General features: G+C 34.3%; 4 protein-coding genes across 6 annotated transcripts; all 4 read right to left on the reverse strand.

Moving 5' to 3' along the window:
- Positions 1–3,197: 3,197 nt before the first annotated feature.
- Positions 3,198–5,895, reverse strand: LOC135843530 (uncharacterized). Of its 2 annotated transcripts, none has more exons than XM_065361466.1 (7): positions 5,676–5,895; positions 5,368–5,548; positions 4,971–5,041; positions 4,166–4,204; positions 3,938–4,064; positions 3,708–3,759; positions 3,198–3,614 (listed from the first exon to the last, which is right to left on the reverse strand). In XM_065361466.1, the coding sequence occupies exons 2-7, from the start codon at positions 5,519–5,521 to the stop codon at positions 3,443–3,445; spliced, it is 615 nt and encodes a 204-aa protein (XP_065217538.1). In that variant the 5' UTR covers positions 5,522–5,548; positions 5,676–5,895; the 3' UTR covers positions 3,198–3,442. The 2 variants fall into 2 exon arrangements, with proteins under 2 accessions (XP_065217538.1, XP_065217537.1); XM_065361465.1 differs by having other exon boundaries at positions 5,368–5,530; positions 5,676–5,893.
- Positions 5,896–9,426: 3,531 nt separating this feature from the next.
- Positions 9,427–12,138, reverse strand: LOC135845400 (uncharacterized). Its single transcript, XM_065363913.1, has 7 exons — positions 12,032–12,138; positions 11,453–11,617; positions 10,770–10,840; positions 10,616–10,654; positions 10,385–10,511; positions 10,167–10,218; positions 9,427–9,695 (listed from the first exon to the last, which is right to left on the reverse strand). The coding sequence occupies exons 2-7, from the start codon at positions 11,604–11,606 to the stop codon at positions 9,524–9,526; spliced, it is 615 nt and encodes a 204-aa protein (XP_065219985.1). The 5' UTR covers positions 11,607–11,617; positions 12,032–12,138; the 3' UTR covers positions 9,427–9,523.
- Positions 12,139–14,978: 2,840 nt separating this feature from the next.
- LOC135844816 (uncharacterized) lies at positions 14,979–17,283 on the reverse strand. Of its 2 annotated transcripts, none has more exons than XM_065363169.1 (7): positions 17,146–17,283; positions 16,552–16,716; positions 16,297–16,367; positions 16,127–16,165; positions 15,895–16,021; positions 15,764–15,815; positions 14,979–15,370 (listed from the first exon to the last, which is right to left on the reverse strand). In XM_065363169.1, exons 2-7 carry the CDS (start codon positions 16,703–16,705, stop codon positions 15,199–15,201), a joined length of 615 nt encoding a protein of 204 aa, XP_065219241.1. In that variant the 5' UTR covers positions 16,706–16,716; positions 17,146–17,283; the 3' UTR covers positions 14,979–15,198. The 2 variants fall into 2 exon arrangements, with proteins under 2 accessions (XP_065219241.1, XP_065219240.1); XM_065363168.1 differs by having other exon boundaries at positions 16,552–16,719.
- Positions 17,284–17,649: 366 nt separating this feature from the next.
- LOC135844344 (uncharacterized) lies at positions 17,650–22,712 on the reverse strand. The gene is made up of 7 exons (XM_065362509.1): positions 22,522–22,712; positions 21,891–22,057; positions 18,730–18,800; positions 18,561–18,599; positions 18,330–18,456; positions 18,154–18,205; positions 17,650–17,964 (listed from the first exon to the last, which is right to left on the reverse strand). The coding sequence occupies exons 2-7, from the start codon at positions 22,036–22,038 to the stop codon at positions 17,793–17,795; spliced, it is 609 nt and encodes a 202-aa protein (XP_065218581.1). The 5' UTR covers positions 22,039–22,057; positions 22,522–22,712; the 3' UTR covers positions 17,650–17,792.
- Positions 22,713–23,396: the final 684 nt, after the last annotated feature.

A 23,396-nucleotide genomic window follows, 5' to 3' on the forward strand; every position in this document is an offset into this window, starting at 1 on the left:
CTCACCACTGAAAATAAAACTCTGTTTAAGAAATCCGGAAGTATCAACTCGAATAATTCTTTTACAATTATAATTATTTTAATCTAAAAATTCGCAATATGAATTATTGAACATACGACAAGGCAGAGGACTATCACGACGTTTGATTGAAAATAGGCTGGTTGATTAAATATAGCCCTACGAGATTATCAGTACTTACCTATCTTGAATGTTTCTCCCTCCAGATGTTTGTAGATGATTTACTTTTACCTATTTTATTTTTCTCAAACCAAATGCTAGTTTGTACCTGTGTTACTTATTTCTGGATCTCTCTACTCAGTGATTATTAGGGTGGGACGTTTTTCAATTTTTTCAAATTTTGAAAAACTTATGTTCACAAAGTTGCCATTTGGTCTCAAACAAACGTGGTGAAAATTTCAGCCCCCGCACTCAACGTTAACATAGGGATATGTACCACTATTATGAAATTTTTCAAAAATTAGTTTCAATTGTTCTTTCAACATATTAAACGGAGAAAAGGGTTTAAGGTCATCAGGAGGACCATTAGACGTAGGTAGTTAAAATGTTAAAAGAACAATTACAATTCATTTTTTTTTAAAAATTTTAAAAGTGGTGAAATTGCCTAAAATTTGAGAAATTTTTACTACGTTCAGTTGAAGCCAAATGTAAACTTTTGCGACCACAAAATATTCAAAATTTGAAAAAAAAAAAAAAAAAGTGAAAATCGTTCAACCCTAGTCACTACTCCTAAGTACCAATCTTACTCATATAAGTACATACATCAATGTTGACGCAAAAATCTAATCATCGTACGCTGTTTTCAGATTTCCTAGTCATTTTAAATTGGATTGATATCGATGATTTGAATGTTGAAACAAGTATTTTGCTAATCGTAAAGCCATCTAGGTATTTTGAAAATTGAATCATCATAACGTCGAAAAGGAAAGGTGGCATTACATGCGTCAAATCTCCAGATGACCCTGCAGATTTGTCTACACGTGGTATCTTTCATATCTCGTGGAATTTCATAATGAATATAGTACCTAGGTAGTTAGGTACCCGATGGGCGATATCAAAAAATCTTATCGAAGTACCTAAGTACATGAAAACGAAATTCAGCGCCTACAAACTCGAATTTACCATTTGTGTGCGATCCTATGGATCGATATAGACATGTGAAATTATTTTTTAAAAAAATACAAAATACGTCCATACAAAATTCATCATTCGCGAACGCGTGTTTGAAAAAAAGCTAAAATTTAGTCTTTACCCTATCTTTGATCTCTCAAATAGATTGGTGATAGTTTCGAACCATTCTTGAGCCTGTACCGTTTTTTTTTCGGATTATAAAAACATCATCAGCGGGTGTGATTTCAACAAAATTTGCTCAAATTCAGTATTTAGGCGTGGTTTGGCGTTGGATTGAGGGGGTTTGAGTGGAGATGACGTTGTCTGGGGGAGGGGAGGGGAGGAGGGGTTGAGAAGACTGAAAAATGTCAATAAAAAAAATTCGAACTAAAAACCATTTGATAGCAAAACAAAACTCATAAGTATACACTATACAGGGTGTCCGGTGAGTGGATATCAAAACTTCGGATTTAGATATATAGTCCGGCATATGACAATAGGAGTAATTGCACCCCCCCGCCGATCCTCCCGGACAACTTTTTTCTTAAAAGGGACATCCTAAGGAACATTTTAAAGCAAACTTGCCCCCAAAAAAAGTTGGCCTTACTTACGAAATGGCGGCCATTTTGATTGACAGGTCAGCCGAAATCTTGCACGAAATTTTTCAAACCTTACAAAGGTAGATCGAAAGATCATGCAAAAATTTATCACCTGTCAAAATTTCAAGTGCTAAAGTGCGTTTTTCGATTTTTGGTGAATTTTTGAAAATCCCATTTAGGCCAAAGATGAGGAAAAAAATCAAAATTTTACCAAATTGACCAAGAAAGCTGAAATTTGGGATATACCCTATTTTCGATATGCTAAATCGATTGGAAATGGTTCCAAACCGTTTTGAGCAGTTCTGGAGCCTCCAGCAGATTTTTGAAACTCGAAATTCCCTGAAAATTCCATCAAATTGGGCGTTGTAAAGCTGAAATTTATTCTAAAAACTAATTTCAATACGCTACGAAGTACTGCAGGTAAATTTTAAGTCGTTTTGGAGCCTCCGGCGACTTTTTGAAAATTCCAGAAGTCTCCAGCAGATTTTTGAAACTTCAAATTTCTACAAAATTTAATCAAATGGAGATGGAAAACTGAAATTTACTCTACACTACAATTTTAACACCCTCTGAAGACGACTTCAGGCGGGTTCAAGTCAGAGCCTCCAGCGACTTTTTTGAAAATTACAGGAGCCTCCAGTAGATTTATTCTAACAGTTTTTTTTTTTTTTTTTTGAAAACTGAAGATTTCTATACTTAATCTGCATGGAGGATTTAGAAATATTCAAATCCATCACCAACTGACTCGGAAGATCGAAAATAGGATAAAAATATTTCAGCTTCGTAGGTCAATTTGGTAAAATTTAGATTTTTTTCCAATTTCTGGTCAAAATTTGATTTTTTTTCGTCAAAAATCTCAATCACTTGAAATTTTTGTTGGTGGTGTATTTTGGGGACCCTCGTTCAATTAATTCCCCGGTGTACGGTTCAAAAATATTTGTGCCGATTGTCATACTTACCTACCTGTCACTTGTCTTGTAAGCCAATTTTAAGATAAAATGATACGAATTGTAGGAACATGAATAAGTCGATTGTGATTGTAAATAAAAGAAATTTCATTTCATCATTAATCAATGTTTTTTTTCCAAATTTGAGGTAGAGATACTTTGTCATAAAGCTCTTTTCTTTCTTGTTCCAAAACCAAACCCACATTTTGTTTTACTTTTTTGGTCGTTGCTTCGATCGGGAGCTTATATAGTTTATGATTGGTAAGTTGATCGAGTTTTTTCTGGAAGTTCCAGATCAGTTTTAAAATGAATGAGAGCAATCGATCATCCAAAATCTAACAATTAATTTCGGCCCTTTTGTGAGTCAAATTTTTACTCAGTTGAAATAATTTTCAGCTCTAATTTTATTTTTGGTTCCTTAAAGGTATACTTACTTCAAAAATACGTAGGTACTTACGGTTTTTGTGTTTAATCAGATGGTCTCTTTCAATATTCAAGTTTCCGATCAAAATGTAGGTACAAATTAGAATCAAAAATTGTTTATTTAAAAATACATAAACAGATTTTGTTACAATTAATTGAATCAATTTTGCAAAGTATCCAGATTTTATTAGGTACTTACACGATTGCTTTAAATTAAGTTGAATACAAGATGGAAAACAGTAAGATGAGTAAGCATATGGTACCTATAATGTATTTATATTATTATGATGATATTTGATCGCTGAGATGCTGGTCCGCATAATGAACACTCAATAAATCTATCTCTTATTTTAAAATTGTTAGATCGAAGAATAACTCGGCATTTTTCAAAGATTTATCCCAGGCCACATCTAATTCTTTTGGCGTGCTTTTGCCATCCAACACTTCGAATAGCTGCTTTTCTGTGGTTTCGGCGTTTGCGCCATTATGAGAATCCATAGTAGCTGTCATGACAGCTCTGAAATAATGGATGAAAAAATGAGAAATTAAGACATGTATGTAAGTACCTAATCGTTTATATACCTATTGTTAATCAATTTTTTATACTCACTCAACAAATCGATAATATACTATAAAAGCCTTCTCACATTTATCATTTAAACCTGTAACGTAAAAAAAAAGGATTTTATTATAAATGAATTAAAAATTACTATAACCAACGACTCCATTTTTAAAATTTCAAATTCAAAGAACCGACAAAAAATGCGCCTCATGATATAGGTAACTGAAAAAATACTTTTCAATCTTAAACTGAATAGGTATAAATTATTTACTACCTACCTTTGACCATACGGTAAGTTTGGAATAAGAAAATCCGAAGTATTTGTCTGTTGACTTTCAAGTCAGGAAGTTTTTCAATCAAGTATCCATAAATTTCGCGAACATCCATATCACCATTAGCATCAAACTGAACATGGGAAAATGAAAATCGTTAGGTATGGGTACATGGAATTTTTCTCATATTTACACGTTATACATGTTTTAATGCCAACTCAGGAAAATACTCACGAATCCAAGTTGTTCCAGATAACAATTCAGATGACACGTCTGAAATGGAATAAAATATTGATATGATTTTTTTAATCATCAATTAATCAATTATTTCTATAGGTAGGTAAGTATATCTAAGCAGGGACGAACCGCCCTTTTTTTACTAACAAAGGAACCTTTAGAAGTTGAATGAATATGAAACTCTCCGATTTGAACGAAACCTAGCTACATCTAAAAAGCATGTCCCAAAACCTTCGGTAACCAAAATATGGAGGTCTGAAGTTCATTTTTAGAATTCTAGAACCCAAAACGTTAAAAAAATCATATTTCCAAAATGAATAATTGAATGAGTGATTTGAAAAAGGCTTTCATCAACTTTTTTGAATTTTATGTTTTTCAAAAATTCGTCAAAAATAAAAATCAACTTTAAAACTTGAAGTTTTGATTACAAATATTTTTAGAGCATACTCTTTCCACCTAACTTGCTGGTTTCATTAAAATTGGAGACTCCCAGTTCAAAAGGTTCTATTGTAAGAAGACGGGGAGGGCGATAGTGACAGACTGGCCCATCTGAGTGAATTAGGCTATTTCTCTATTTTATTTTCATAATTTTCCAAAATACGCGAGCTTTTTTAGCACAAAATATTAAAATTTTAAAAACAATTTTTATTTTTAAATGAAATAAATATTTTCTTATTTTTCCTAGTCGGGTCTTGAAAGATTCAAATTTTATAGCCATATCCACGTTTTTTTTTCAGATACCTACAGACTACAATACCTAAGTAAGTGCAAAAAAAAGGTAGATTTATAAGTGCATATTTACCTCTTCTGAATGGAAATCCATTGGGAGAGGTTCTCCTTTAATGACGGATCTTGCAAATTTTATGTGCATGTCTGAAATTATACATAAGTATTATTATCATATTTTCATCATTGGTAAGTATTTTCTTCCTTTTGCCTCAGATTTGATCTCGGCTCCTTTCTCCTTCCTCATCCATTTTTTAAAGAACATTTTTACTACATACAAAAAACCTTTTTTTTTCAAAATCTAAAAGGACTAAATTTTTTCACTCCTCAGTGTAAATTTAATCCGACCCTGAACTCATCATATCTTAACTGATTTCTGCGTCACTTCATCAGCTTTCATCAAACTTTCCGCATGAAGCCACAAAAAAAAAATGTTAAAAAAACAATAAAACACACCCAAATAAAGAAATTACCTTCAGAGACTGGAAACAGCTCGTTACAATATTTGGCAGCTTCTTCTTCTTTCTTTTCTACTTTTTTGTGAACTTCAACCTGTTCAGAATCTAGCTGACCTAGCACAAATACTAAGGCAGAACTGAACACCGCAGCGAACACGATTGATTTCATGGCGAATTTCTATTCGAAAAAAAAAATCTACGATAAAGTTTAATACTTTAGAGCCATTGCCTATGTATTGTAAAAAAAAAAGGACTAAAAAATATTTAAACTCATTTTCTAAAAATGAAAAAAAAATATTGCATAAAAATCAAACTACATTTACCTTTGCAAAAAATACTCTTTGAAAAATGAACAGTTTTTTAAAATTAAATTATTAATAACTTTTAAAACAAAAATTTGCTCCTATGAATTATTAGGATATAACAAGACAAGAGACTATCACGATAAGTGTTTTCGCAAAGTAGATGGGTTGGCCTTAAATATGAAGTAGTATATCTGAATCTCAACTCTTTCTTCCTTTTCAACTCCCTTTCCTTACATAACCAGACAAACGTACGACTGCCTTCGTAGGTACACGCAGGGCCGTAGTTAGCGGTGAAAGAGAGCAATGGGAGGCAGCCTCCCCCCACATGTTGAAAGTTTAAGTGATGAGTTGGGAGAACGGGAACGCGAGCCTTGAGTTGGAAAAATTGCGGTTTTCTGATATATAGGTACATATTATGTAGAACTATTTGATCGGTGAATTTTCAATCTCGGTTGGTAAACTACATACGAAGTACGAGTAGGTACATACAGGGGTCGGCATAAGTTAGTATTCGTATTCGAAAACTTATGCGATCTTTTTAACACCCTGTTGTGTGTAATGAGTAGATAGAAGGTCTTGTAGGTAGTGCGTTGTGTTCGTGGAAGCCCCATCAAGACTTTGGTAATAATAGTTTTTTCCCAGCTATGTCACTACAGAAAAAACATTCATTTTCATTTGAAAAAAGCTGTTGCCTATTTCTGGTGTCACATTGTCGTCAGCGAACGATGCTTTCCTTCTGGCGAGTTTGCCCCCAAGAGTTTCAGGGTTGATATTTGCATGGAAGGTGAGTACCCTTGAGCACCTTCCGTCAGGAAAGTTTCAGACCCCCCCCACCGTTTTTGAGAAACCCCCCTTTTCTGAAATTACAATAACATTTTTTTTCTCAGCCCCATGTGAACCGATTTTTTTAATTTTTCAGTGTGTTATAAACATCTATAAAAGGTAGCCCCACAAAAATTTTCACCCCCCTTCCCTCTTATTTCTTCTCAAAATGGAGTTTTTCGGCTTTGTTTACCCGTTTTAGCGATGAACATGATTCGGCACAAAAATGGAAATAGCATTTTTAAGTGAGTTTTTGACCCCTAAAAAACATATATTTTTTTTCAAAAAAAATTTGAGGTGGGCCGCGGTAAAAAATTGAAAAAACTTACAGAGAGGGTAAAAATGGATTCTGGAGTAAATTATTGATGTTGGTAAACGAGGTGTCGTTTCCATATGAATCGAACCCCGAATATGACGTCCAATTCAATATTATCCTCATCCACACCCCTACAAGGCCTCTGCCCCCACTGCAATTTTTACTATATGAAAGTTGAACTATTTTCATAATGTTGATGTCTTCTCCATATGACTCGAACACCCCCTACACGAATATGAAGTCCAGTTTTATGCTACCCTCATCCACGCCCCTCCAGTTCCTCTGCCCCCAACTCAATTTTCACTACATTGAAAGTTCAGATATTTTCATAATGTTGGTGTCGTTTCCATATGAGTCGAACACCAATATGACATCCAATTTAATATTACCCCCATCCACACCCCTCCAGTGCCTCTGCCCCCATCTCAATTTTTACGTATATTAAAAGTTGAGCTATTTTCACAATGTTGGTGTCAAGTGTCGTTTCCATATGAATGAATCGAATACCCCGAATACGAATATGAAGTCCAATTTTATGCTATCCTCAAACACAACCTTACAGTGTCTCCGCCCCCACCAAAACCATAAATATTTTTACCAACTCTGATCAATCTTTTACCAATAATTAATTGGGTTGTTATTAATTTTAAAAGTATGTTTCGCGAAGGTTGAAAACTGGGAGGCTTCCATTCGTGCCAAAATAACACCCAACATTATGAAAATAGGTTTACGCATTCCAAATAATGAAAATTGACGAGCTGGCTGTAGCCTGAAAGGCGATGGATGAGAGTGCTTAGAGCTAAATTTGGACTTCATGTTCGTGATCGGGGTGTTCGATTCATATGGAAACGACACCTGACACCAACATTGTGAAAATAGCTCAACTTTTAATATACGTAAAAATTGAGATGAGGGCAGAGGCACTGGAGGGGTGTGGATGGGGGTAATATTAAATTGGACGTAATATTGGTGTTCGACTCATATGGAAACGACACCAACATTATGAAAATATCTGAACTTTCAATGTAGTGAAAATTGAGTTGGGGGCAGAGGAACTGGAGGGGTGTGGATGAGGGTAGCATAAAATTGGACGTCATATTCGGGGTTCGATTCATATGGAAACGACACCTCGTTTACCAAAAACAATAATTTACACCAGAATTCATTTTTACCCCCCTCTTTTTCAAGTTTTGACCACGACCCACCCCACCATAAATTTTTTTTTGAAAAAAATATATGTTTTTTAGGGGTCAAAAACACACTTAAAAATGCTATTCCCATTTTTGTGCCGAATCATGGTCATCGCTAAAACGGGTAAACAAAGCTGAAAAACTCCATTTTGAGAAGAAATTATGAGGGAAGGGGGGGGGGTGAAAATTTTTGTGGGGCTACCTCTTATAGATGTTTATAACATACTAAAAAATTTAAAAAAATCGGTTCACATGGGGCTGAGAAAAAAATGTCATTGTAATTTCAGAAAAGGGAGGGGGGTCAGGGGGTCTGAAACTTTCGTGATGGAAGGTGCTGAAGGGTACCCACTACCCACCCTCTATGCAAATATCAACCCTGAAGCTCTCGGGGGCAAATTCGCCATACTTATCCAATATTCACCTATAGCCTTTGCCATTTTTTGGACTCAAAATGAGCTAGGAAAAAGTTGTCAGGTCGCTGAATCCAAAAATGATGTTCGTTTTGCGATCGGACTGGTACGTAAGTATTGTGTAATAGTCCCAATTCATCGCTGAAGCAGGAGCGTCCCAGCACGACACAAATGGACAACAGATTCGGATTCGGCAACTTCGAATTGGTTAAAAACGACATTTTACTAGATTTTTTTGGAAATTAAAAAATTCCAAAAATTGCACAGCGGTTAGTTCATGCATTTTTTTGTGCAGAAAAACTTTTGATCTCGAATCGAGCTGATAATTAGGCTATGCGAGCTTTTTGTGACTGTAAATTTATTTCTGATGTTGGATTTTTACCAGAGCGCGCCCTTCTCTCAGAAATGACCCATTTTCAGGTTCAAGCAGTTGTCTCGAACAGAGCTGTCATCAACAAATTCAAAATTTCAAAAATTCGTAGAAAAAAAACGGGGAGGGGGGCCTCTACGAAATTTTTTCAGAAATTTAGTTACACCTTTAGGTATAACATGTAATTTTTCCAGGGCCCCAAAGGGGGGTGCAACATGGTCAAAAAAAAAAGAAAGTTTTTAAAAAACATGTATCTCCACTTAGGGGGGCATTTTTCGGGTTGTGGGGGGGGGGAGTCGGCTTAAAAAAATTTTTTGGATGGTTTTACATCTATACTTACTAACATTTTGGGTGAGTTTCGTCAAAATTGGCAAAAGGGCGGATTTCACTATCTTATCTTGAAAGGTTCTTTACTATCTACTTACGTTTTTACATCTTTTTAACAATTTTTTTCTCTCAAAGTTTATTCCATCAACTCAGTGCCAGCGGCCAGGACTTATGGAAACTCGCAAATCCAGATCAATATTTATTTGAATTTTCTTTGTAGATTAATTTAATTATAGTTTTACAATTACAAAGAAGCAAGATTTTATGAGGTGAGTATCTACTTACATATTTACATAACTTCTTAAATCAAGTTGAAATGAAGAATGCAATACATAAAACACTAGATAAGTACCTACTTGAGTACATAATATGATTCGATCACGATTAGATAATATAAAGAATATCTTCGATGAGCATAGTTTTGAAATTTCTTATTTTAAAATTGTAAGATCGAAGAATAACTCGGTATTTTTTAATGCTCTTTCAAGGGACTTCTGTAATTCTTCCGGTTCGCCTTTGCCATCCGAAACTTCGTTCAGAACCGTTTCTATAGCGACGGGATCTGCGTGAAAATCAGCATCCAAAGTAGACATCATTATAGCACTGAAAAGAATGAAAATAAATATAGGTACATAGTTAATTGAATGGTGATGTGAAAAAAGCTTGCATCCACCTAGGTATAAGTACATATGTATGTAAAAGGGAATATTTTTTGCACGACAAAAAAGGGCGTCATCACGACAAGCATTTTTTCGTTCGCATAAAAGATGAATAAACGACAAAAAGTGATGATTATTCCACTACAGATGAAGCCCGACAGTTTTTCCAACTTTCGCGGAACCGGAGAAGGGCACACTGTCGCCTCTTAGCCCCCTTTGCTTCGTTCCTGAGGTCAAGAGAGGAAAAAGGGTCGCCTATCAAAGTCCACAAAAGCATTAGGTATTTCTATAAGCAGCAATTTTTTACATACTTCGTTTTTTTTTTTTTGGTACAATTTTAATATTTTAAAATAGCTGTTAGATGGTTGTTAATCAATGTAAAATTTCAAGGTATAAAATTCATTTGAGTACTCACTCAGCAAATCGAACATATGCTGCTAAAGACCTCTCACATTTTTCATCCATACCTGTAACATAGAATGGATTTCTTTTGTGAAATTGAAAATTCATAATTAGGTACAAATAATTTATATACTCGTATGTCTAGTAATGTAAATTATGCAATTGTTTCATAACAAATTATTTTTTCAGACTGATTATTTACTCATGAATAAGTCTGTGTAAAACTCTTACCTTTGGTCATTCGGTAAGCTTGGAATAGGTGAATTAAAAGAAATTGCCTGTTAGGTTTAAATTCAGGAAGTTTTTCAATCAGGAATTCGTAAATTTTGCGAACTTGCATTGTACCGTCAGCACCAAACTAAACACAGAGAAATGAAAATTGTTTCAGCTATCCGAATTTTTTATCCAGGTACCTACTCATCAATACATATTTCAAGGCCAATAATTGAGGAAAATACTCACGAATCCAAGTTTCTCCAGATTGCAGTTCAGATTACACCACTAAAATTGAATACATAAATAAAAATAATTTATTTTCATTTTCTCGAATACCTATTTAAAAATAATTAGAGTGAATAAATGCAAGTTTATAGACTATCATGAGTAAGGTACCTACTTCTTTTGCATGGATATCTTCTGGAACGGGTTCTCCTCTAACGATCATTCTTGCTACTCTAAATCGCGTATCTGAAATAGCATGGATAATGATCAACCTTTTGTGGAAAGTAGGTAATTGTATTTTCTGGTAATTTTCGGAATTTTTTATATCGAAAATACAAAAATAGTCACCTCAGTTTTTTGATTTGTTAATCAGCACGAAAAGTTACACTTGGGGTAATTTTTTCAGAATTTTTGGGCGTGGACGTGCCATGGAGAAATATCATTTTGAAAATTTTTCAGCCAATTTTTGGCGCTTAAAAAAGAAGCAACACTGATTTTCAACACTTCTCCTAAAACTTCTCCAAAAAAAAAACTATTCTACGGACCCCTAAACTTTTGAAAATTCCAAACGTGTACCATTTGTAGTTTTCAAGTTAACCCCTCTCAAACATATCCATCTGAAAACTTTGGGTACCCTTGTCTCCCCTGCAAATATTCACATTGAAATATTTTTTTAAACCTCGATCCCATGTGCAAAAAGCTCGGCGATTGGACATAGAATGGCCCATTAATTAGTGACATCACATCTTAATTTATTTCTCCATGACTGATGACTTGATCAACTTTTCAAAAAATTTCCACATCAAGCCATAATAAGGACTATTAAAACATAAGTACCTTACTCTACAAAGAAACTACCTTCAGTGACCGGAAAAAGAGTATTGCAGTATTTGGCAACATCTTCTTCTCTCTGTTGTACCTTTTTATGAATTTCTTCCTGTTCTGATTCTAGCTGACCTACCACAAATACTAAGGCTGAACACAACACCGCAGCGAACACAAATGACTTCATGGTAAGTGTTTCTATTCGAAAAAAAAAGGTCAACAAGTTTGATAGGTAGTTAGCTAATTACCTATTACATCCTTAAAATTGAAAAGAAAAAAAAGTCAACATCAATTTCTCATCAGGTGGCATATCAAAGAATGAGAAAAATGTATTACGAACAGATTTTGAGAAAAAAAAATATCGTAAAAATCTAATGACTAAAATGAATGGATCGGTAATATGTAGCTTCGCCGAAAACTTTACGCAATTATTAGCTTTTTATTTAAAAGTGTTATTCAAAAGAGAACTGTGTATCATTTATGTTGGGCTAAATTATAGCTATACCTACCCCGGATGGTAAGGAAAAACAAGGTACCTACATGAGAATCAAACAACTCACCTTTGAAAAAAATGTCGTTCAAAAATTTGTAAATAACAACAAAAATACTTACTTGGGTGATTACTTGAAAATGGTAACTTTTAGTCCAAAAATTTATTATTAACGTGAATTATATGTAAACATACAAGGTAGGAGACTATCACGATGCGAGCATCAACGAAGTGCCAATATGTATTGTTTGACCTTAAATACATATAAAAATAAGTATTATCTGAATCTCACTTTTACTTCCCCTTTACCTCTCTTCCTGGTAGTTTTAATTTTCAACTCCTACGAAGCAATAAGCAATATTGATTATAATTGGCCGTTATTATTACTGAGGAATCCCTTCCCTTATTGTACAAAATAAACAAGAGTGAATTGTTTTGTTATTCTATTTCAACCCTAAAGCTTCACTGCTTCAGCGAATTTTCAAATTCCTCCACAGTGATTTCATTTCTAAGGCAATTTCTATATAATTGGTACCTATGCTTGAAACGATCGATTCATTAAAATATAAAACAGAATACCTATACAACTTATTTTCAGGTTTCAAAATTTTATCAAATTTTGTGTTTTTCAGAAAAAAAATAGATCTAGGTAATTTGATTTTTTGAAAATTTGTCAGAAATGAACAAAATGAAATTCAAAACTTGAAATTTGGTCTAATTAGACTATATTTTCAGACAACTGGTAAAAGTGCTCTACAAATTGAATTTGTCTGTAAATTTCTCGTATTTTTATGAATTTCTATCAAAAAGTCAAAATCTGAGAAGAAGAGTGAGCCTGAAATAAGCGCCTGGGGCTGGGATATTTTTCATTTACAATACCAACAGCATCTAAAAATGTGATTTTCTACATACTTCCCTCGGTTTATATAGGGAGCCAAAATTGGGCAAATTTTTGGTCCCAATCTAGAGAATCTGCTGGTTCAGAGCTAGGGAAGTTCCATTTTCAGCAAGAGCTCAAATCAAATCAAATCAAATCGTTTATTGCAGTAGACAGCTTTAGCTGTATTTACAATGTCAACAAACTAGATATTAATTATAACATCAACATAGTACTGCAGGATGGGGGGGGGGGGGTAAATTGAAAATACAGATAGGTAATTAAATTATACAAAATATTCTGAAATACTCTTTTGTGAGAATAATAAGTTTGAAATCTGAAAAAAGGGGAAAAAACACAAAACCACAAAAAAGAAATACAACAGATTATAAGATACAGCTCATGAAAACACAGCAAAATTCCTTTTGTGAGAACAACAGTCAGTTTGAAATAAAATAGCATAAAATTTTTTTTTTTAAATGACAGATTATAAAAATTACAGTAAGAAAACAACTTATTAATCCAGCTGCAACATTTCTTCAACATTGTAGAACGCATATATCTGTAGCCAATACTTGAGTTTATTTTTAAAAAGTTTTTTGGATGCTATATTTTTTAGTTCTTGTGGTATTTTGTTGTAAATTTTTGAGGCCATGAAATCAATGTTATTTTGCATAATTTTTGTTCTTAAATTTTCACTTACAGCCAAATTTCTAAATCATGTTTCATATGTATGAGAAGGTACCTTGAGATTTATTATTCCATTCTTTACCATATACTAATACATACATAATTGAAGAATGTACTCACATGGAGCTGGCAGTATGTTATTTTCAATAAAGACTGGTTTACAGGATTCTCTTGGATGTTTTCCAAACACTATTCTTAGAACTCTTTTTTGTATTAGAAGTACACAATGGAGTAGGCTGTGATTACCATCCCAAAGTGCTATTCCATAGCTCAGATTAGAGTGAAATTGGCCAAAGTATGCAATTTTTAAAGTATGAGAGTGTGTAATTTCTCGGAGTTGTCTTATCAAATGTAGGTAGGCATAGGTGGAGTTTTTTGATTAAATGGTCAACTTGGTTATTCCATTTTAAGTCAGAATCTATTATAACTCCCAAAAATTTAGTTGATTCAAGTATCCTGTAATTTTCAGTTATAGAGGGAGGTAGGTACTAGAGCTGAAAATGGTACTCGCTGACAGCGGATAACTACTGTACCCGTACTGTAAATTCTCGCTTCTCGCTAGTAGCTCGTAGCGAGTTGAAAAAATTTCACACTGGTTGGGGTGCGTGCGCAGACTAAGATCAAAATCAATCGGGTTTTGCTCGCTATACACTACTACCTACGCCCAAATCAACTTGATAGATACCAGCCACTAGCGGGTTCAGCCGGTATTTTCACCAGATACAGGTTAGCCGGTAGCGTAACCGTTTTCAGCTCTGGTAGATACCTTCCCAAATCTCAAGAAATATGTTTTATTTAAATTTAATATCATTTTGTTTGCTGGAAACCAAGCTATCAACTTATTCATAATGCCCTGAATGTGGCCAGGGTCAACACCTTCATTATAACTTCTAGTAGATCTGTTGTATCATCAGCAAATTCTGTAAGACTATATCCAAAATAGGTTGATAAAATCATTGATATAAATAATGAAGACCTCGTTTGTAAGCCTATTTTCTGTGCAAAACTTTCACTTCATCCTGATTTGATTTATAGAATCGTTTTTGTAGCGAGGGTTGGAATCTAGTCTAGAATATAAGAACTCAATGTGATGATAAAACGTGCTTGAATTTTTGATGCATTTGTATCCTCTCCCCCTCACGCTCTTTAGTCTGTCTCAAGTTCTTTGAGTCCCAAATACAATTTGAGTATTTACTTTGACTTTTCAACCGAAAAAATTCTCGAATTCAGCCAACTTTCATAATTTAAAAAAAATGGGGCAAATGAACCCTCCCCCATGCATGATGGGTGTCAAAGGGTAAAACAAATTTCTGCAATGTTCACCCCAGACGGTTGTTATAATTTTGTGATAAAAAAAAAGTCGAACACACCAAAATTCACTGATTATTGAATTTTTACCCATTTTGGCTTCAACTTTGGAAGCCCAGCCCACCTCCATTTTCAGCTATAAAAAAGTGGATTTTCGCGTCATGGCCCACAGTTTTTTAAAAAACTCGCAAATCTAGATCAAAAATCGTTTATTTGAATTTTTAATTAATTGAATTAGTTTTGTATGGAAGTTAGATTTTATGAAATAGGTATATAGGTAAACAATTCCTTAAATTAAGTTGAAATGTCGAAAGCAGTGCAAAAAACAGTAGATAAGTAGGTACTAAGTATATGATTTGATCACGATGAGATATTTGTTTAGAATGTCCTTGATGAGCAGAGCATTGAAATTTTTTATTTTAAAATTGTAAGATCGAAGAATAACTCTGTATTTTTTAATGATTTTTTCAGGGACGTCTCTAATTCTGTCGGTTCGGGTTTGCCATCCAAAACTTCGTTCAGAACCGTTTCTATGGCAACGGCATCTGCGTGAAAATCAGCATCCAAAGTGGACATCAGTACAGCTCTGAAAAGGTTAAAAATAGATCGTTAATTGAATGATGATGTGAAAAACACTTGCATCCAGATGATAATCAAAGTATGTAGGTAGCTATAGGTACAGGGTGCCCAGAAATATCGAGTACCCCTGAAAAAGTTTTCTACTAAAATACTTCGGTTGGTCACAGTGAATGATAATAATGATAGCACATGATTGGTTTGTAGGGCTGGAGAGATAACATTCCATCAATCATATGCATCTACTTCACGTTGCCAACCTATATTTTCAATGAAAAACTTTCTTAGGGGTACTCGATATTTCTGAGTGGGCACCCTGTACGTATCTACGAATCATATATCTAGGTATACCTAGTGCTAATCAATGTATATTTCAAGGTAATAAATTCATATAGGTACTCACTCAGCAAATCGATAATATACTACTAAAGCCTTCTCACATTTTTCACTCATACCTGTAATATAGAATGGATTTCTTTTGTGAAAGTGTAAATTCATGAATTAATAGTTATTACTTAGTTATAAAATTCTCACCTCTGGTCGCTCGGTAAGTTGTGAATAAGTGAATCAAAAGAAATTGCCTGTTAGGTTTAAATTCAGGAAGTTTTTCAATCAGGAATTCGTAAATTTTGCGAACTTGCAGCGTACCTTCAGCATCAAACTAAACATGGAGAAATGAAAAATGGTTTCAGCTATCTGAATTTTTCATGTAGGGGCACGTGTACCTACACCTATTCTAGGGCCATCAATTAAAGAAAATACTCACGAATCCAAGTTTCTCCAGATTACAGTTCAGATTACACCACTAAAATGGAATAGGTACATAAATAAATATGATTTTTATTTTCTCGAATATTTTAAAATAGATAATTGAAGTGAACAAATGCAAGTTATTGTACTCGTACTATCTAAGTATGTTGGTAGGTACCTACTTACTTCTTTTGTATGGAGATTATCTGGAACGGTTTCTCCTTTCACGGCCATTCTCGCTACTTTAAAACGTATATCTGAAATAGTATGGATAATGATCAACCTTTTGTGGGAATTGATATTTTTCTGGCAATTTTCGGAATTGTTAAAATCGAAAGTACAAAAATAGTCGCCTCAATTTTTCGATTAATTAACCAGCATAAAAAGTTACACTTCTCAAAAAATCCCCAAAAAAAAACTATTCTACGAAAGTAAAAGTACCTTCAGTGACTGGATAAAGCGTATTACAGTATTTGGCAGCATCATCTTCTCTCTGTTGCACCTTTTTATGAATTTCTTCCTGTTCTGAATCTAGCTGACCTAGCACAAATACTAAGGCTGAACTGAACACCGCAGCGAACACAAATGACTTCATGGTAAGTGTTTCTACTTATTTGAAAAATAAAAAAATGGTGAACAAGTTTGATAGGTTACCTATCATACATCCTTAAAATTGACAAGAAAAAAAAGTCAACATCAATTTCTCATCAGGTGGCATATCAAAGAATGAGAAAAATGTATTACGAACAGATTTCGAGAAAAAAATATCGTAATTTAAAATCTAATGACTAAAATGAATGGATCGGTAATATGTAGGTTCGCCAAAAACTTTATGCAATTATAGCTTTTCATTTGAAAGTGTTATTCAAAAGAGAACTGTGTAAATTAACATTTTATTTCAAATGCAGAACTAGTAACTTTTCAATGCCCCGGATAGAAAGAAAAAACAAGGTATAGGTACATGAAAATCGAACTACTCACCTTTGAAAAAAATATCGTTTAAAAATTTGTATAAATAACAGCAAAAATACTTACTAGGTAGGTAGATGATTACTTGAGAATGGTAACGTACTTTCAGTCCACAAATTTAATAACGTGAATTTATATGAACATACAAGGTACGAGACTATCACGATGCGAGCATCATCAAAGTATCAATATGTATTGGTTGACCTTAAATACATAGAAATATTATCTGAATCTAACTTTTTCTTCCTCTCTACTTCTCTCCCTGGTAGTTTTTTTCCAACTCCTACGAAGCAATAAGCAATGTTGATTATAATTGGCTGTTATTTCTGAGGACTCCCTCCCCTTCTTTCACAAAATAAACAAGTGTGATTTGTTATTTTATCTCAACCCTAAGTCTCTCAAATTTCTCCATAATCGTTCAATTTCTAAGGCAATTGAGTACAGGCTGTACTTGAAAGGATCGATTTATTAAATCTATTAAAACAGAGCATAGGTAACCTAATTTTCAGTTGAAAAAAAACTCGCAAATCTAAGTCAAAAATCATTTATTCGAAATTTCAATTAATTGAATTAGTTTTGCAATTGAATATGGAAGCTAGATTCTATGAAGTAGGTACACAACTTCTTAAATTAGGTTGTAATGTACCAATATGATTTGATCACGATGAGATATTTGTAAAGAATGTCTTTGATGAGCACAGCATTGAAATTTCTCATTTTAAAATTGTAAGATCGAAGAATAACTCTGTATTTTTTAATGATTTTTTCACGGAAATCTCTAATTCTTCAGGTGTTTCTTTGCCATCCGTAACTTCGTTCAGAACTGTTTCTATGGCGGTGGCTTCCGCGTGAAAATCAGCATCCAAAGTAGCTATCATTACAGCTCTGAAAAATAATAAAAATAGGAAAATAGTTTAATGACAATGTGAAAAACAACTGCATCTACCTAGGTAATCGTTGGTCAGATGACAATAAAAGTAGGTATCTACGAATCAAACCTAGGTACTTATACCTATGCTGATTAATGTATGTATAATATTTCAAGGTATTAAACTCATTTAGGTAGGTACTCACTCCGAAAATCGATAATATGCTACGTAAGCCTTCTCACATTCGTCTTCCAAATCTGTAACATAGAATGGATATCTTTTATTAAATTGTAAATTCATGATTACAATTAGATATGTAGGTAACTAGGTATATTTCAGACTGATTATTTTATCATACATAAGTCGGTATAAAACTCTCACCTTTGGTCATTCGGTAAGTTTGGAATAGGTGAATTAAAAGAAATTGCCTGTTAGGTTGAAATTCAGGAAGTTCTTCAAGCAAGAACTTGTAAATTTTGCGAACTTGCAGCGTACCGTCAGCACCAAACTAAACACAGAGAAATGAAAATTGTTTCGGATATCCGAATTTTTTATATAGGAACCTACTCATCTATACATATTTCAAGGCCAATAATTAAGGAAAATACTCACGAATCCGAGTTTCACCAGATAGCAGTTCAGATTACACGACTAAAAAGGAATACGTAAATAAATAAGATATTCTTTTCTATTTTCTTGATTTGTATTTTAAAATAATTAGAGTGATTAAATGCGAGTTGAACTATCTGAGTAGGTACTTAGGTAGGTACCTACTACCTACTTCTAGATTATGGAAATTCTCTGGAACGGTTTCTCCTTGGACGGCGACTCTTGCTACTTTTAAATGCATATCTGAAATAATTTGGATGAATATGATACTTCGTGATCGCAGACTGTAGGTACAATTTTTTAGGGGCCTATGATCTAGCGATAATACATAGGTCTCATTCCACCTCAATTCGACCAACGTGTTTAAGTCATGTCCTTCGATTTCGCTCAATTTTTTTTTACAATGTGTACCCACCCAATAAGTAAGAAACAATCAATTTGGTCCCCGCCCCCTCAGGAAATCAGGGGGGGGGTTCAACTATTTTCATATTGTCTCAAGGTACTCAACTTCAGCAGCGCATACCTCCACAGCTACGATACTTTGATCAAAACTGATTTCAAGGTTCGAAAGAGCATTGCATTTTGAACTTTTTAAGTATTTTGACATTTTCAAAAGTTTCAAATTGGACTTTAAAATTGAAAGTTCAAATTTCAAAATGGCGCTGTAAGTGGGAGCAATCATTTAAAATTCTGAAAAAATTTCCATAGATGTATCTTTTGATGTTTTTCGAAATATTCAATTTTCGAGATGGGATCTCTTGATAGAAGAGGAGTACCCCCTCGCCCGAATTTGGGCAAAACTTTCAAAAAAAATCTGAGGCATGTGATATATCGAGTTGTATGTTTTTGGTGACGCTTAACGCGAATATGACGTCAGATTTTTGATTGGACCCCATTCACTGCCCCCAGCACCTCCCCAAATGGGGTAATAGTTCAAAAAAGTCTTTTGTTCGTGCGACACATGAAATAGTTTGTTTTCGATATCACTGAGCACGAATATAGCCTTAGTTTTTCAAATTGACCTCACCCATGGCCTCCACAACCTCCTCCAAATTTGGGAAAACTTTCAAAAAAAAATTTGGGGCATGTGATATCGAATTGTATGGTTTTGGTGACTCTTAACACGAATATGACGTCAAATTTTTGATTGAATCCCATCCACAGACCCCAGCACCTCCCCAAATGGGGTAAAAGTTCAAAAAAAGTGTTTTGTTCGTGCGACACTTGACTTGATATACGTAGTATGTTTTTGGTGGGGCATGAACACGAATACGTGATGTCAAATCTTTGATTGGACCCCATCCACGGCCCTTAATAATTTTTTTTTACTATTACCCATGGGGCTGGAGGTTTTGGAGGCCATGGGTTTGGTCAATTTGAAAAACCAAGGCTAATTATATTCCTGTTCAGATGATATCGAAAACATACTATTTCATGTGTCACACGAATGAAACCATTTGTTTTACCCAAAGGTGGATAAGTATGGCGAATTTGCCCTCGAGAGCTTCAGGGTTGATATTTGCATGGAAGGTGGGTACCATTGAGCACCTTCCCTCAGGAAAGTTTCAGACTCTCAGACCACCCTGTTTTTTTAAAAAAAGAAACCCCCCTTTTCTGAAATTACATTAAAAATTATTTTCTCAGCTCCGTGTGAACCGATTTTTTTAATTTTTTTGGTATGATGTTTGTTGTAAACATCCATAAGAGGCATCCTCACAAAATTTTTCACCCCCTCCCCTACATTTCCCCCTCAAAATGGCGTTTCTTAGCTTTGTTTGCCTGTTTTAGCGATGACCATGATTCGGCACAAAAATGGGAATAGCATTGGGGGGGGGGGAATGGATTCTGGTGTAAATTATTGTTTGTAAAAATTGAGATGAGGGCAGAGGTACCGGGGAAGGGGGTGGAAGAGGGTAGCATAAAATTGGACGTCATATTCGTGTTCGGGGAGTTTGATTCGTCTGAAAACGACACCAATATTATGAGATAATAGCTCAACTTTTGAAATTGCAAAAATTCAGGTGGGGGCAGAGGCACTGGAGGGGTGTGGAAGAGGGTAGCATAAAATTGGACGTCATATTCGTGTTCGGGGAGTTTGATTCGTCTGAAAACGACACCAATATTATGAGATAATAGCTCAACTTTTGAAATTGCAAAAATTCAGGTGGGGGCAGAGGCACTGGAGGGGTGTAGATGAGGGTAGCATAAAATTGGACGTCATATTCGTGTTCAGGGGGTTCGATTCATATGGAAACGACACCTCGTTTATCAAAAACAATCATTTACACCAGCATTTTTACCCCCCTGTAAATTTTTTCAATTTCTGACCACGACCCACCAAAGATTTTTCTTTGAAAAAAATATATGATTTTTTGGGGTCAAAAACACACTGTAAATGCTATTCCCATTTTTGTTCCGAATCATGGTCATCGCTAAAACAGGTAAACAAAGCTAAAAAATGCCGTTTTGAAGGGAAAATGTGGGGGAGGGGGTGAAATTTTTTGTGAGGATACCTCTTATGGATGTTTACAACATGCTAAAAAATTTAAAAAAAAAATCGGTTCACACGGGGCTGAGAAAATAATTTTTATTGTACCTAATTTCAGAAAAGGGAGGTTTCTCAAAAACAGGGGGGTCTGGGGGTCTGAAACATTCCTCAGGGAAGGTACTCAATGGTACTCACCTTCCATGCAAATATAACCCTGAAGATCTCGAGGGCAAATTCACCATACTTATCCACCTATAGCCTTGGGGGAAAAGATGCTCCCCCTCCCATAAAAGATCCCATCTCGAAAATTGAATATTTCGAAAAAGCATCAAAGGGTACATCTATGGAAATTTTTTCAGAATTTTAAATAGTAGCTCCCACTTACAGCGGCATTTTGAAATTTGAACTTCCAATTTGAAAGTTCAACTTTCAACTTTTGAAAATTTCAAAATGCTTAAAAAGTTCAAAATGCAATGCCCTTTTGAACTGTGAAATCAGTGTTGATCAAAGTCTCATAGCTTTGGAAGTATGCGCTGCTGAAGTTGAGTACCTGGAGACAATAATGTGCGAAAATAATTGAAGCCCCCCAACCGCCTACTGAGGGGACTGGCACCAAACTGATTGCGGTTTTCTTACTTATTGGGTGGGTAGACATTGTAAAAAAAAGTTGAGTGAAATTAAAAGACATGATTTTCAAAATCGCATTTTTTTGGTCGAATTGACATGAAATGACCCATAATTTAATCATTTCTCTATCACTTCATCAACTTTTTTAAAAAAAATTTCCACATAAAACCACAATAAGGACTATAAAAACACGAGTAGGTACTCAATAAAAGAACTACCTTCATTGACTGGAAAAAGTGTATTACAATATTTGGCAACATCTTCTTCTCTTTGTTCTACTTTTTTATGAATTTCTTCCAGCTCCGAAATTCCCACCACAAGTACTAAAGCTGAACTGAACACCGCAGCGAACACAAATGATTTCATGGTAGGTAGATAAGTGTTTCTGTTTGGAAAAAAAATGTTCAACATGGTAGATATCTACCCAGCTACCAAGCTTCCAGTTATGCAGTAAGATTCTTATACAGATAGGTACACTAATGAAAAAATGCAACAGGTAATACATCTATGAATGAAGGTAGGTATTGCCTATCCTTAAAATTGAAAAGAAAAAAAAGTCAGCATTCATTTCTCATCAAATTGCATAACAAAAAATGAGAAAAAATTCTGCTTAAGCATTTAGAGCACCTGGGTACCTTTTTGCCTGATATGTAATATGAAAATTGGTGGCAGATATTAAGATATTACGAAAAGAGTTTAAGAGAAAAATATCGAAATTCAAAATCAAATGACTAAATAATGAAATTATAAAAGTATTACTCAAAAGAGAGCTGTGCAAATTAACATTTTAGTTACCTACCTACCCAGATGGTTAGAAAAAATTACGTAAGAATCGAACTAAGAACTCACCTCTAAAAAAATAAATTTGTGATTAAGTAACAGCTTAAATACCAAGCGATTATTTAAAAATTATAACTTTTAATTCAAAAATTTGTTAACGTGAATTATTATGAACATAGAACAAAGTGCTCGTATATAAAACTATCATTGACACGTGTATCACCGAAGTACCAATGTAATATACCTATTGGTTGACCAAATGGAAATATTATCTGAATGTGAATCTCGCTTTTTCTTCCATTTACCTTTCTACCTCGTAGTTTTTCTAAATTTCTAAGAAGCAGGCAATTTGATAGTTATCGCGCGGCCGTTTTTTCTAACGATTCCCTCCGGCCCCTTCTTCCTAGAAACAAACAAGAGCGAATTATATACCTTGTTTTATCTCAATCCTACGCACTTCTATGACAATTTTTATATTCTTTTAATTGGTACTTAAAAGGATAGGATCTATACCAGAATGGTCAATGGATTTATTAGGTCTAAAACAGTCTGCAACCTAATTTTCAACTTTCAAAATTTCATCAAATTTTGTGTTTTTCAAAAATAAAAAAATAGAAAAAAAATAGACCCAATTGCCAGAAATGGACAAATTGCCAGACAACTGGTAAAAAGTGCTCTAAATGTACGAGTAGGTATATGTACATATGTACATACTTTGAATTTTTGTAGTTGCACAATATGGAGAATGGGTCCTAAAAAGGTGAATATTTTCAAAATAAATAGGACCCTAAAATTTTCTTACAGGTTAGTATTGGACATTCCCTCATTACGAATCTTCATGAGCCCCAAATAATCATATTCATGGCATTAAAGAGTCGTTTCACGTCCATTGAACCCATCAGGTTCGCACAAGCTTAAGTAATAATGAACGTTGTTGTACAATT

The sequence above is a fragment of the Planococcus citri genome, chromosome 4 (genome assembly GCF_950023065.1).
Source record: "Planococcus citri chromosome 4, ihPlaCitr1.1, whole genome shotgun sequence".
Lineage (NCBI taxonomy): Eukaryota > Metazoa > Arthropoda > Insecta > Hemiptera > Pseudococcidae > Planococcus > Planococcus citri.

Coding starts and splice junctions, on each gene's coding strand:
- LOC135845400 (XM_065363913.1), bottom strand. CDS start 11,606: ATGAAGTCATTTGTGTTCGCTGCGGTGTTGTGTTCAGCCTTAGTATTT. Junction 10,512..10,615: donor ATCTGGAGAAACTTGGATTC/GTGAGTATTTTC, acceptor CTCTGTGTTTAG/TTTGGTGCTGACGGTACAAT. Junction 9,696..10,166: donor GCATATGTTCGATTTGCTGA/GTGAGTACTCAA, acceptor CATTCTTTTCAG/TGCTATAATGATGTCTACTT.
- LOC135844344 (XM_065362509.1), bottom strand. CDS start 22,038: ATGAAATCATTTGTGTTCGCTGCGGTGTTCAGTTCAGCTTTAGTACTT. Junction 18,801..21,890: donor ACTTTTTCCAGTCAATGAAG/GTAGTTCTTTTA, acceptor AAATTATTTCAG/ATATGCATTTAAAAGTAGCA. Junction 18,457..18,560: donor ATCTGGTGAAACTCGGATTC/GTGAGTATTTTC, acceptor CTCTGTGTTTAG/TTTGGTGCTGACGGTACGCT.
- LOC135843530 (XM_065361466.1), bottom strand. CDS start 5,521: ATGAAATCAATCGTGTTCGCTGCGGTGTTCAGTTCTGCCTTAGTATTT. Junction 5,042..5,367: donor GCTGTTTCCAGTCTCTGAAG/GTAATTTCTTTA, acceptor GTATAATTTCAG/ACATGCACATAAAATTTGCA. Junction 4,205..4,970: donor TGGATTTCCATTCAGAAGAG/GTAAATATGCAC, acceptor ATTCCATTTCAG/ACGTGTCATCTGAATTGTTA.
- LOC135844816 (XM_065363169.1), bottom strand. CDS start 16,705: ATGAAGTCATTTGTGTTCGCTGCGGTGTTCAGTTCAGCCTTAGTATTT. Junction 16,166..16,296: donor ATAATCTCCATACAAAAGAA/GTAAGTAGGTAC, acceptor ATTCCATTTTAG/TGGTGTAATCTGAACTGTAA. Junction 16,022..16,126: donor ATCTGGAGAAACTTGGATTC/GTGAGTATTTTC, acceptor CTCCATGTTTAG/TTTGATGCTGAAGGTACGCT.